Below are 14,652 nucleotides of genomic sequence, written 5' to 3'. Positions count from 1 at the left end.
TTGGGCTTATTTGTGGGTGTTGGTTAGTTCTTCCAAAGAGGAGGGGACCTAACGTGGAGCAACGAAGGAGGGATGAATCTCATGACCCCGAGATGGATACTTCCTGTCTTCTACTGGAGTCCATTTAAGCTCACGCTGACTGCTTCAGTGACTCCATCCAGCCACCTCATTCTATGTCGTCCCCTTCTTCTTTTGCTCTCCATCGTTCCCAGCATGAGGCTCTTCTCCACTGAGTCCTTCTTTCTCATTAGGTGGCCAAAGTATTTGAGTTTCCTCTTCAGGCTCTGGCCTTCTAAAGAACAGTCAAGGTTGATCTCTTCTAGGGCTGACCTGTTTGATCACCTTGCAGTCCAAGGGACTCGCAGGAGTCTTCTCCAGCACTAGAGTTCAAAGGCCTCCATTCTTTGGCACTCAGCCTTCCTTAGGGTCCAACTTTGCTATTCTTAGGGACCTGTTACTAGACAGGTAGTCCTCGATTACAACCACGGTTGAGCCCAAAATTCCTGCTGCTAACAATTGTTAAGTGAGTTTGGCCCATTTTATGACTTTTCTTGCCACAGTTGTTAAGTGAATCACTGCCATTAAGTTTAGTAACACAGTTGTTAAGTGAATCTGGCTTCCCCGTTGACTTTGCTTGTCAGAATGTCGCAAAAGGGGATGAAAGGACTCTGGGACACTGCAGCTACCCTAAATACAAGTCAGTTGTCAAGCATCTGAATGTAAATCACATGACCCCGGGGATGCTGCAAGGGTCCAAGGGGTGAAAAATGGTCTTAAGCCACTTTCTTCAGTGCTGTTGTAAGTACGAACAGTCACTGAACGAAGGCTTGTATGTTGACCTGGTTGCCTGTGACAGTTTTAAGTATTTCTTTGAATTGTGAAACGTGGACACATGATGGTGGGACGCTGCAAACTGTCTTCAACGTGGCCTGCTTGCCGAATGGCCAAAGTACAGTTCTCCTTTAAGAGACCCTGTTTTGTTTCTTTTACGAAGCGGGTGGCAAACACTGATGGATCCAGAGGTGGGCTGCTATGGGTTTGCCCGGGTTCGGGAGAACCCGTAGCTAATGTTATGGCTGGTTCGGAGAACCTCCGCCTGCAACCCACCACTGGCCCCCACACCTCTCCCCAATTTCTCCCATGAGTCTCCACGTAGCCCGTTTTGAATGCAAGATAAGTGCAGGGCCCGCACAGAGGCTCAGGGAGGGGGGAAAATGGCCCTCTCTTAAGTTCTGGAAGGCTAGAAATGGGTCCGTTTCCAGCCTCCGGAACCCGGGGGAGGCCGTTTTTACCCTCCTAGAGACTTGAGGAAAGTCTCCGGAGCCTGGGGAAGGTGAAAACGGCGCCCGCGCCATGGTGCATGAGGCGAGCTAGACCATGCCCACCATGGCCACGCCCACCTAGCAACCGGGCAGAGAACCCGTTGCTGAAATTTTTGAAGCCCACCCCTGGCTGGATCCCACTGAGACTTACAGGCTAAGATAATTTTAATGACACTTCTGTTAACTGCTCCAGGTTAATGTCACTCTCAAGCTCCACCTCAATAGTTTCTTCGCAGGGTGTAAGTGGTGTCAGCAGAAACCACACTTTAATATTGTTTGCTCCGTTGCTTATTTTGTAGCTTACAGCTTGGCAAGGCTCTCATTCCCTCCCCGAGCCTCCCTCGTCTAGTATGGTATCTGAAGGAATTTGGGGGAGCCTTCACCCCGAGACCAGCTGCATTCTGTTCTTCCACCATGTCACTTTCATAGCAGATTGTTCCAAAGGCCAGCTGGTTCTTCCTTTTCTCCCCTGCTGAATTGATATTAGGCTTCTCTTATTCATATGGCACGTTGAAGCATGAAAGGAACAGATTAATAATGTCGAAATACAGAGTCAGACAATTGTTCCATCAACAGGGTCATTGCTCTCTCGGCAGCACGCCTGTTGTTGCCACATGGAATTTTCCCAGGAAGTCAAAGAGTAAAGGGAAGGACTCTTAATTGATGGAGGCGGCCTTTCCAATTACTGCACTGCTAACACCATGAACGCCGAGCAATATGTATGTATGTACGTACGTATGTGTGTGTGTGTGTGTGTGTGTGTGTGTGTATTGTGTGTGTGTGTGTATATATATATATATATATATATATATATATATATATATATATATATATATATATATATATATATATATACGTATGTATGTATGTATGTATGTATGTATGTATGTATGTATGTATGTATATATGTATATGTATATATGTATATATAAAATGCCACCCACTAACTAAATGGACACGAGCCCAGGAAATCCGCAGTGCTGTTTTCTCTCCATTGTTCATAGAACAAGAGAAATGGCGGAGGAGATAATACTTTCTTTGGGGCTGTTGATGTTCATGGGAAATTATTTGAGCCCTTCCTCATTATGGGAGTTTTTCTTTTTCTTTTTGAAGTTTTGGATTGAAGCGAAATTATCTAAGCCTTTCCAGCTTTGTGACTTTGGAACATGTCCTCCTGACTTGAAGTGTCTTTATAACTTCCAATGGTCACTAAACGAAAAGTTGTAAGTCGAGGACTAACTCTAGGTTGCTATTCAGGCACACACATGTGATTTCATTTCCCCATTCCCGCCACGGGATTAGAACCTGCGTGCATGAATGCCCAGAGATCAGGATGACAGGTTTCTTGCTTCTAACTGGGATCTGTCATCATGGGCTCCTTTCATTCATGCCCGAATAGCTTAAGTGAGACTTTTTGCCGTGGCTGCTGGTGCTGCTAATAAAGGGAACATTTATTTAACTACAGAGGATTTTTCATGTTTGGGAGCTGGGTCAGAACACTTAAGTTCACCTTTGTATAACATTGACAATTGTGAACTATCAGAAAAAAAAGGTTATTGCCAGATCGAAAACTCAGGCTTTTGACTCCCTGTGGACTTTCTATGCCTGGCTCTTCGTTTGTGCAATAACCGTTCCCATTTCCTTAAAAGGGAAAACTCATTTTCCCTCTTCTGTTAGGAAATAAACATTCAGCTTTAACATAGCCGCAGTAGGTCAACGGGGTATTTTCCTCACCACTTTTGCAGAGAACTTGGGTGAATTACTGTAGCCTCTACACGGCTCCCACCCGTTGAAAAGTTCACAGCTAAGGAATTGTGCAACTCAGGAAAAAAATGCTATCAATTTACTCTTCTGCAACATCCATTTTTCCTTTGCTACTTTCTCTTTTTATATCTAATTCTACGCTAACAGGGGGGATGTTTGCAGTTCTGTTAATCCTACAAGCACAACTGCAGGCAGGCTAAATGGGGACAGACCAGCCTTTTCCTCCACTGCCAAGCGCTCATATTTTTTTTCCCCTTCTGCAACTGCTAAAGACAGAGGTTTCATTCTTTTTCATCTTCAGGAATGCAGCTTGAGTCTGTTATGCAGGAATTAAACGGTCTTTGTTGGAACAAGGAGCACTGCAGCGTCCCAAGTTCTAGCTTGCTTGGGAATAGAAGACACTTTTTGGGACTCGGTTTTGCAGAGCCTCGGAAGCGAGCCAGCGGTTTTCAGATTTTCTTTTCTTTTTTTTTGAGAAGGCCGGAGGTTCTTAAAAGCTTTAAAGAATGGCTCGGGTTTTTTTTGGGAGGGCAGTAGGGAAGCTAATACTAGAAGCTGCTTTCTTCACAAAGCTGTGCTGGATTGTGCTTTAGGCTCCGTGCAGCTTATGGAGAGTAGAAATGAAGATCGGTGGGCTGAGCCATGCCTCCATCTTTGCTGTTGCTCCTGCCCTCTGGAACATCTTACCCCCCCTCCCAATATGTGGTTGGCAACCCTTCTATCCTTTCTTAAATGCCTAAAGATTTGGCTCTGCCAGTTGGCATAGGGCTCCAGTGGGGGAAAAGCACATTAGAGGTGGTCTCACCTTCCCCTCATTCCACCCCAATCGTCCCCACGTCTCCATGATGTTGATCTTTGGTTTTAATTTATTCATGCTTTAATGTAGATATTATTATTTTTTTATGTCTGTAAACTGCCCAGAGTTACCTTATGGTAAAATGGGCAGCCCATAAAATTTATAAATAAATAAATAAATCTCCTTTTGTTGTTGTTAGTTGCGAAGTCGTGTCCAACCCATCGTGACCCCATGGACAACGTTCCTCCAGGCCTTCCTGTCCTCTACCATCCTCTGGAGTCCATTTAAGCTCACACCTAACTGCTTTGGTGACTCCATCCAGCCACCTTATTCTCTGTTGTCCCTTTCTTCTTTTGCCCTCCATCGTTCCCAGCATTAGGCTCTTCTCCAGGGAGTCCTTTCTTCTCATTAGGTGCCCAAAGTCTTTGAGTTTCATCTTCAGGATCTGGCCTTCTAAAGAGCAGTCAGGGTTGATCTCTAGGACTGACCGGTTGGATCGCCTTGCAGTCCATGGGTCTCGCAGGAGTCTTATCCAGCACCAGAGTTCAAAGGCCTCCATTCTTTGGCACTCAGCCTTCCTTATGGTTCAACCTTCACAGCCATCCATTGCAACTGGGAAAAACCAGAGCCTTGACTTGTGTTGGCAGGGTGATGTCTCTGCTTTTTAGTCTGCTGTCTAGATTTTTCCATCGCTTTCCTCCCCAGGAGCAAGCGCCTTTTAATCTCCTTGGCTGAGTCCTATTATTTCTTTCTCTAAGACGGTAGTGCTGCAAACCTCCTAAGTTTTTCCAGAGGATAAAATGCATAGATCAATGTTTCTCTACCTTGGCAACTTTAAGATGGGTGGACTTCAATTTCCAGAATTCCTCAGCCGGCACACAGACACACCCAGAATGCCATCCAACCTTCTAGCCAGTTGTTTGTCTTGGTGTCTGTTCATACAAACCTTTAATGGGGAGAAAGATACACAGGTAGCCCTGACAATACTGGAGTCCAAAATTTCCGTTGTTAAGCGAGACATTTGTTAAGTGAGTGTTATCCCATTTTACGACCTTTCTTGCCACAGTTATTAAATGAATCCCTGCAGTCATTAAGTTAGTAACATGGTTGTTAAGTGAATCTGGCTTCCCTGTTGAACTTGGCTTGTCGGAAGATCAAAAAAGGTGATCACATGACCCCCCCGAAAGCTGTGACAGTCATAAATACGAGACAATTGCCAAAGGTCTGAATTTTGATCATGGGGATAATGCAACGGTCGTAAGAGTGAAAAATGCTCGTAAGACACTTTTTTCATTGCTGTTGTAACTTTGGTCACTAAATGAACTGTTGTAAGTTGAGGACTAGCTACAGGTAGATACCACATGCTAAAATGTCCCATATCTTGCACTACTAGTTCTTTCTCAGACTGGAAACTGGAAAATATGGTGGTTTTTTTTTAAATTTAGTATTTATAGCCGGGGTCGCTGCTAAAACTTATTTAGAGCCAAGCAACCTCTGCCCCAAGCACATCTTCCTTTGGCTATGTGTTCATGTACCGTGTGTCCCTGAAAATAGGACAGGGTCTTATTTTTTTTCACCCCCAAAATATTGATTGGGACTTATTATCGGGGTGCGGGGCTTATTGTTTTGGGGTTGCCGGGTGGCTGCTCTCTTGCGAGCGGGTGCCCAAAGAGCCAGGCACAGCCTTGGGGGCAAATGGCTATGTTGCACTGTTGCAGCAGTGCAATGCACCAGCCATGAGGTGACCACATTCATGAGCATCCACCTGGCAACCCCCCTTTCCAGACGGGCAGAGCACCACTCACCGACCCGGTGATATCCCAAGGCGCTAAGCTGCGTGGTGCTCTGCCCTCCCCCCAGCTCCCGCGGCTTGGTGCACCCTTAGGTCAATGCGTGGCACTCTGCCTGGCTGGAAAGGAAGGTTGCGTGAGTGCCTGTTCCGCCCCCAGCTCGTGTGCCTCCCAGCCTCACCATTACCTGGCCCAGCTCTCCCTGCAGGGCCAGGGCGCAGCCACCGCGGCACTCCGAGCAGAAACTATTCTCCGGCTTCCAAACTCCAGAGATCTGCAGCTGAGTCTTCCGGCAGTGGCCACTCTGGAAGTACGCTCTATGGTTGTGGGCTGGCTGCCAGCAGAGCATACTCCCAGAGCATATGACCATAGAGTATATTCCCAGAGTGGCAGATTCGGAAGTCTGCCGGAAGACTCAGCATCCTACCTTCATGCTTTGGAAGCCACAGACAAAGCCATGCGGCGGGGATGCAGCGGAGATGCCCTGGCTCTGCAGGGAGAGTTAGGCAAGGACATTGTGAACCTGGGAGTTACGCGAGCGGGGAGCAGAAAAGCCGCTCGTGCAACCCCCCTCTCCAGCCATGCACAGCCCCATTCACTGACCTAGTGGCATTTCCAAAGGTGTCAAGCCACGGGAGATGGATGGCGGCGAACAGCCGCTCATGTGGCTTGGTGATACCCTTAGGTCAGTTAATGGCGCTGTGCACGGCTGGAAAGGGGGTTTGCTGGGCGGTTGCTTGGCTGCTGCCACAGCGCAACACAGCCGTTCGACCCTGAGGCTGTGCCCGGCTCTTTGGGAGCCTGCTCTCAAGAGAGCAACCTCCCTGCAACCCCCTCTCTAGTTGGGCACAGCACCACTCATTGACCTAGCGGTATCCTGAAGGCGCCAAGCAACGCGAGCCTTTGCCCCCCACCCTGTTTCTGTGGCTTGGTGCCTTTGGGATACCGCTAGGTCGGTGAGTGGTGCTCTGCCTGGCCGGAGGGGAGGGGTGCTGTCCAGGGGGCTTATTTTTTTGGGAGGGGGGCTTACATTTTTGCCCACCCAAAAAATGTGGCATGGCCTTATTATCAGGACATGTCATATTTTTGGGGAAACATGGTAGAGTTTTCGGAGAGCTGGGGAAAATCCCAGGAGCTTTAGTTACTTGATAGTAAGGTTGAAACATCTGCTCTGAAAAGTGAATTTGTGTTGAATACCTTTGGAGAGAAGAACCAGAGGGACGTTGTCGGTTCCATGTTTCAAGGTCTATTTGGAGAGAGTTCCATGGTTGGACCACCTCAATACATATTGCTACGATACTAAAAAGATATAAAAAGAGAACCAATTTCGTTGTATTTAAGTACAATGACAATAAAGATTATACTTATATTGAGGCCCTAGAAGGAGAGCAACAAAGAGGATAAGGGGCCTGGAACCTAAACCATAGATCATTGGTTCCCCCGGGTCCCAAAAGCTATCGCACGTGCATGCATGGCCACACCCATAATTTACTCCCCCCTGTGCTGTGCTCCCTGCGCATGCACGTTTGACACCCCACCCCCCGCTGTCCTGTGCATGCATGTCTCTATTGAAGCCTGGGGAGGCTGAAAATGGCCTCCCTTGCCCCCCCCCCAGGCCCTCCGGAAGCTGAAAACGCCCTCCCAGAGCCTCTGCACAAGCCCTGTTCTTCCCTGGCATCGCGTGGAGACTCCTGGGAAGGAAAGGGCAGCGTGGGCGGGCCAGCAGAAAATCAGCCGAGCTAGGGCAACTGCTCTTGTGCCTGCTGATATGGCTCCACATGCCACCTGTGGCATGCGTGCCATAGTTGTGCCATCATGGCCAAAGATGGATGATTACGGGGACTAGATATGTATGCCCTAAGATATTAGGCTTTGGGGACATGATAGCCGTCTTCCAAGATTTGAGGGGCTGTTCTAGAGAGGAGGTGGTTGACCTCCTCTTCCTAGCACCTGCAGGCAGGACAAGAAGTAATGGATGGAAGCGTGGGCACGGGGTTGTACTAGAAGACTTACAAGGTCCCTCCCAACTCCGTCAATTGGTTAAATTTGTCAGAGGGCTGATCCCACTTGGAAATAAGGAAGAATTTCCTGACAGTGAGAAGAAGTCATCAATGGAGCAGCCTGCCTCTCAGAGTTGTGGGTGCTCCATCACTGGAGCTTTTCAAAGAAAAGATTGGACAACCATTTATCCAGGACGATATTGGTAGAAGGACCCTGGCCTTGGGTAGGGCATTGGACTAGAAGACCTTACGGTCTCTTCCAGCCCTGTGATCCTAAGTTGGTTTCTTTTGATTGAATTCATTTAACCAGGAGGCTCTTGGAATCTAAACAGGATTAACAGCTGCTGCTTTGAGCTACTTGGAGGATGTGCCAGTTCATGTGCCTCTGCCCCCATATGCCATAAATTCTTTTCCATTTCACGCATCAAAATGTTGGGAGTTCACAAGCCGCAAGAGGATACGAAGATGTCATGCTTGTGTGATGTTTCTTGCTTCTTCTTCTTTTTTTAACAAGAAGCAGTGGTTGAAAATACTCTGCACTGATCCTCCCCCTCCCTCGGCCACAGCCGGCGGCAGCATGAATAAAAACTGCTTTTTGGGTTATTGAGCTCTGTGAGTCTCTGTGGTTTGGAATTTTTTTTTTAAACCAATAGGGTGGTGTTGAAAAGCTCCAAACATCCTGGAGAGAAACACCCATTTCATTTCAAGCTTGGGCTACAGAAGAATAGAGGGTGGCGTTTTGTTCTAAGTTTGGAGCATGTGGCATGGCCATTTCCATCAGAGACTTATGCACACCCCTTACAAAAATGTTGTTTTCTTTGGAAGGAAGCCTTGTCTGGAAGACAAGCAGAGGGGTTCAGAAATGCTGAATGTTTGACCTGAGGACCAGTGAGTTCTTCTAGTCCAGGGATGTCAAACTGGAGGGCCGCATCAGGGTTGTGTTTGACCTTGGGGGCCAGGATGCATGTGGCAGGGGTGGGCGTGGCCAGCTCAATGTCACTCCTGTCGAGGGCGCTGTTGCTGGCCTGCATGCTCTGTCAGCGAAAACAGGCTCCCAAGCTCCGTTTTCGGCTGCAATGGCCTCCTGCATCCTTCTGCCAGTAAAAATGGAGCTTGGGAGTGCTGCCCGTGGCCCTCCCGAACTCTGTTTTCGCTGGCAGAGGCACCACGGGCCGGTCCTTTGCTGTTTCCAGGGCATCCCCAGGGGCCAGATCTAAGCACCCTGCGGGCCAGATGCAGCCCCTGGACCTTGAGATTGACACCCCTGCTCTAACCGAAAGAACTGTTCAGAAAGACACTGTAATAGTAGATTGCGTTGACCAAACCGGTTGGACTAATCAGTTGTTTCTCAACCTTGGCAACTTTAAGATGGGTGGATCCATTCCCAGAATTACCCAGCCATTTTGCAAAAGGAGTTGAAGGCCATGATGGCTGGGAATTCTGGGAGCTGGAGTCCACCCATTTTAAAATTGCCAAAGTTGAGAAACCTCTACTAGAGGCTTTCAATGATATACAGGAGGCTTATACTGTTCCGCAATTTTACGTGAGGCTAAAGCTTTTTGATGTTCCATGGAGCCTCAGAGAGAGTGAAACACACATTTGTTCGCTCATCAACCGTTGGTGCCCAAAGCTAGTGCCCAAAGACACACACACAGAGGGCATTGTCTCACCTATCCCTTGTTTGAGGCGAACTCTAACATCATAGCTCATTAAGGAGATCTAAACTCATTGAAGTATTGAAGGAGGCTTCCGAAAGTAGACCCAACGTTATTCTTTTAAAAATTGCTGGGAAAATCTTTGCATTAAAACTGCAACTGACAAATAAGGATGGTTCATATTAAAAGTTGCCCCATTATAACAGGGATGTTAAAATCAAGGCCCAGGGTGCTCCGTTTTCACTGGCAGAGGGTTGCAGGAGACTGTGGCAGCTGAAAACAGAGCTCGGGAGACTGTTTTTTGTGGCAGAAGCACTGCGGGCTGGTCCTCCACTGTTTCCAGGCAGTCCTGCAGACGGGATCCAGCCCACGGGCCTCGAGTTTGACACCCCTGTTCTAGTCCTTCCACACAGGAATCCATTCTGTGTTTCTGCTGGCGTTCCTCAATTCAGCTGCACCTTTGAGGAGGTGGGGGGGGGGTTGTCAGAAAAGTTTTTTATTTTTTGTTCTCCATATACAATTATAGGTACACATTCACATAATTATTATTCTTTTTTACATTCGTCATTCTTATACATTTGTCATTCCATTTACAGGGTTATAATATATCATTTGGGTTGCTTCATTGCCTGTTTTGACACCAGCTTCTTTTCCCTTTCTTTTCTCCCTCCCTCCCTTCTCGACTTTCTTCCTTCCTCCCACCTTTCCCTTCCTTCTTCCCCTTCCTCTCCCCTATTCCTCTCTTCCTCTTCTCCTTCCTGCCCTCTCTCTTTCTCCCATCGATCTTTTCTCTCCTCACCTCTATCTTCCTTCCCTCCTCTCCTCCTCTCTTCCTTTCTTTTTTCTATTGTGATAGGTGTCACTTCCAGCTCTTAATTTTTATTTTCTAGGGGTGGTATTTCTGCAGACCCAAAAATAGTTGAATATCATTTCTTAATCCCTTTCCTTCTCAAATCTATCCTGATTGTGCCCCACCCCATTTGTATCTTACTTTTGAATATATACTTGCATATTATTATTTTCTTCCCTATTTTCCCTGAGTGGTGAAGGCCGGGAGGGGGGATTTATGGAGAGGATTCTGTAGCTCTTGCAGAATGTGAGTAAAAATCCCTTCCAGGCAGGGAAGGTTGTTAAAAAAAAAATTGGCTGGTAATTGAGTGGAGCTTGGCTTTCCAAGTCTCTGCCAAAATGACACATTAGCATCTTTAGGCAGGCTGGTACAAATGTCTTCAACTCGTTTGGGCTGGATTCCCGAGCTTAAAGATTATTTCCTGTTTCTGGAAGGCTCTCCGATCCTTTCCCTGAACATCTTGAGCTAGGTGGGAACTCTTATCAGCCTGTTCCCCATTTTTTTCTCGTAAGCGTTGAGGGAGTGTCCTTGCTGTGCTTGTACATAGTTGGTAAAAAGTTGGGAATTATGCATAGCCCAAAATTCTTGTATTAAGCTAGAAACCGATGATGACTTTGTAGCTTGGAATTTGTAACTGGCCCGTTTGCTCTCTGGCTGAGTTCAATTTTAATTCAATAACTAAGCCAAGATTTAGTTGGAAAAGTGATCCTTGCTTTTCCCTTTTTTATTGCTTGATACATTTTGTTCCTTTAAAACAGGGACCCATTGGAAAAGAATCTGTCAGTGAACAAGTGCTGTATTTCCTTTATTTTGGCCTCAATAAACTTGGATTTTTCTAGAGCGGGGAGAGGCAACTAGTGCCAATGATGCTGGACTTCAGCTCCCAGCATCCCTCATCATGGGCTCTGTTGCCCAAGGATGCTTTAGTTCAGAACAACTGGAACATGGCTAGTAGGCTTCCTCTACTCTGGTGTAACTTTGGGTCTTCCATTTGAACTCAACTTCCATAGTTTAACTGCGCTGGTTGAGAAGTCACAGTCCAGCATATCCGAAGAAGACACGCTAGAATTTCATTCCCTGTGTTCGGACTAATAGAAATATGCAACTAACATGAGAGTAACTTGCAAGAATCCAGGAGAAAAAAGGAAGTTTACATAGAATCCAGTAACTTTTGATACAGATAAAGGGACACTTCTAGTCACTGGATTTAATTTCCAAAGAAAATGATGCCAGAATTCATCTTTCTCCCTTTAAAAAGGCTTTTCCTGACCAGTCATATCTGATTCTAGGGCAGGGATGGAGAACGGTGACCCTTTTATGATTTGTGGACTCCAACTCCCAGAATTCCTGAGCTAGCCATGCTGGCTCAGGAATTCTGGGAGTTGAAGTCCACAAGTCATAAAGGGGCCTTCGTTCGCCACCTCTGCTCTAGGGATGGTGTGTTTCCTAGTTGCTTCCGTGGTCATGTGGCCAGCATGATTATATACCAAGAAGCTGAGAACAAGGTTACCTTCCCATTGATATGGTACCTATTTATCTACTCACATTTGCATGCTTTCGAACTGCTAGTTTGCAGGAGCTGCAGCAAGAATAGGAGCTCACCCCCATCACATGTTGCTTAGGTCTTGAATGCTAACCTTCCTGTTGACAAGCCCAACATCTTAACCACTAGGCTGCCACACCCCCTTTTCTCCCTTTTTCTGCTTTCAAAATGACTTTTTTGGCAACAAGTTAAAGAGTTAATTTTGCCTACTCAAAGAACGAAATGCAGTGTTCACAATCCTTTTAAGTACACCTTACCATTTTGTCCATCTCGCCGTGCTCTTAAAAGGATTCTCCTTCCACCCAAAGGGGGAAAGCCACTCCAGTGATTTCCTGTAATTATTGTGGGTGTACACAGCAGTGTTGTAATTGAAGCTTCAGCTGCTTCAGGCATGAAAGTGACTCACATTTCTCAGCATATTTTGGAAAAAACGACCCATTGGGACATTCAAACCACCTACAGAGTTTGCAACAGGTTTACAAAGCAGTCTATTGTCTTGGGTTGAAAGAGAGAAAGGGATCTGTAAACATTAAGGCAGGGAATATTGGCTTTGGGATAAGGTGGAATATGAGTCACCTGCCTTGGATGATATACACCTGAGCAGTCTTTCACCCTCTCCAGGTTGCATGTTGATGTTTAGCATTCAACGTTTGCGTTTGTTTGGAACTCCCATGCTGTACCTTTTCTTCAGAATGCTTCACAATTAGGAGGCATCCAGAATTTCAACATGAGACTCTCCACCACAGATACCGGTATTAAAATTTGGGAACTTTTAACTCAGTGAAATTCTCAAGCTAGGGTTAGGCAATCTGATGATTTCCAGCTGTTTTTCACTCTTGCTAGCCAGCCCCAGCCTGTCAGTCCAGTGGATTTTGAAATTTGTATTGGTTCATTTATTTAAATTTACTGGCCACCCAACTCCAGTGGATTCCGGCCATAACTCTGAATCTAAATGAGGGGAAGGCATCAGGTATTTTATTTCTAATTAGTTGATAACCCACCGTTACCCGGTGGGAAAATGTCTGGACCAAACGTAATATCTAATGTTGGATTTTCTCCCTTACTGGAGGAAGCCCCCTTGTGGAGTACTGTGAGTACTCCATGGCAAATCCACTTCACTGTATGGTAGAAGTCATTTTACGGCAGTACAGTAGAAGCCATTTTAAGGCACAATAGGCTGTATCTTAACAGAACGCACACCCCAAGGGGTGTTAGGGGTGCCTTATCCCCACAGTATTTGTTTCCGGAGAGTAAATCATCTGTGTGCCAAGTTTGGTTGAAATCGCTCGAGTCATTCCAGAGTTACGCTGGAACATACAGACACAGACACAGACAGACAGACACACACAAACACACACACACACACACACACACACACACATATATATACCCTGGCTTCGCTGATAACGGATAAGAGCCTGTGGCCTAATGGCTAAGATGTCTGCCTAGTATGCAATATAGCCCAGGTTCAAATCCCAGTAAGGGTATGGCTAGCTGATGAGAGCTAAATAGCTTGAAATAGATCTATACTAGTCTCCCTTTATTTATTTATCAGCACAAATAAACACGCACGCACACACACACACACACACACACACACACACACACACACACACACATATATATATATATATATATATGTGTGTGTGTGTGTGTGTGTGTGTGTGTGTGTGTGTGTGTGTGTGTGTTTTTATTTGTGCTGATAAATAAGCGGTTGGAAGCGGTTGGCTTCCTCCCATAATTGGGGCTTACCAGGGGTTGTAAAAATCTTATTAGGTAACCTTTACCTAATGTCTTGTGATAGCAGCAGTGACAGCCTCTGATATGAACTTGTGAAGCCAGCCCTGTTCCAAGAGGAAGCAGACTTGACGACAGGCAGGCAGCTATTTGGGGGCGGAGTGGGAGGGGGAATTGGCTTGCTTTCCCCCCTGCAGATCCACTGCTGTCACTTTCCAAAGAGATTTACAGCCTACACATCCACCCTTGCCTTATTTGGAAATATTATTTGGAGACCGAAAGGGCTTCACCTATCTGTATTGAAATGAGAGTAAATGCCGAAGAATGCTATTTCCTTTCTTTGATTTTTATCAAAGAAGGTTAAGGGGCACCTCTGTTTTTCCAGCCTTGATGGGATAGTGTGTTTTTCTTTTCTTTTAATACTGAATCTGTTTGTATTTCATCCCTGAGCTTTTCTCTCAACGCATGCAAAACAGGTGAGAAAGGAATGGCGAACGAGGAATCCTTGGTGCTCTCTGAGTTGGGGTGGTTTTCTTGCAGATGTTTTCATTAGCCATGATGTTTCCTAGTTTGGGTAAGGAAAGGCCTGGGGGAAAACCCACCCCTGCAGTCTTCCAACTGTAATGATTCCCAGGGTCCTTGGGCATGTTACATTGCCGATGACAATGTGAGCTACGATTTGGGGGAATTCCTTGAACGGTTTTTAATGTATGCCAATCTCTGTCTCAGGAAGCCTACAGACCTTCAGAACTTGGCTCCGGGGACACACCCGCCTTTCATCACCTTTAATAACGAAGTGAAAACTGACGTGAACAAGATTGAAGAGTTCCTCGAAGAAGTCCTCTGCCCACCCAAGTAGGTACCATTGAGAGGGTTGGGTAGAAGGGAAGGGTGAGAGGGTTTCATGCGCTCATTTTCCGTCATTCCTCTCGCCAGTTCGCAAAAGTGTGGCTTGGCTCACTGAACCCGTAGCCGTTTGCACTGCACGCTGCAAGCGTAGCTCATCTGCAACTTGCGGTGAAAAAGGTGAGTTGCAACTGGTCCTCACACTTAACGACCGTTGCAGTAGCCCCACAGTCGCATGATCCAAATTTTGGCAAGGGACTCCTCTTTATGAAAAGGGACTTACAACCAGTCCTCATACTTACCGACCATCACTACATACCGTATTTTTTGGAGTATAAGACACACTTTT

At 46.4% G+C, this 14,652-nt stretch overlaps 1 protein-coding gene across 1 annotated transcript in view; it reads left to right on the top strand.

The window, feature by feature from the left end:
- Positions 1–14,652, top strand: part of CLIC4 (CLIC family member 4) — a 67,544-nt gene that overhangs the window by 38,798 nt on the left and 14,094 nt on the right. The window contains exon 3 of the mRNA XM_087728102.1: positions 14,187–14,312. Within this exon, the coding sequence (XP_087584228.1) occupies positions 14,187–14,312 (126 nt within the window). The remainder of the gene's footprint in view (positions 1–14,186; positions 14,313–14,652) is intronic.

Source organism: Thamnophis sirtalis, unplaced genomic scaffold, assembly GCF_051295495.1.
Source record: "Thamnophis sirtalis isolate CommonGarterSnake01/CBP01778 unplaced genomic scaffold, rThaSir2_p1.2 scaffold_13, whole genome shotgun sequence".
NCBI classification, from domain to species: Eukaryota; Metazoa; Chordata; class Lepidosauria; order Squamata; family Natricidae; genus Thamnophis; species Thamnophis sirtalis.
Note: the sequence above shows the minus strand (reverse complement) of the source record. Positions and strands in the feature narration are given on the sequence as shown.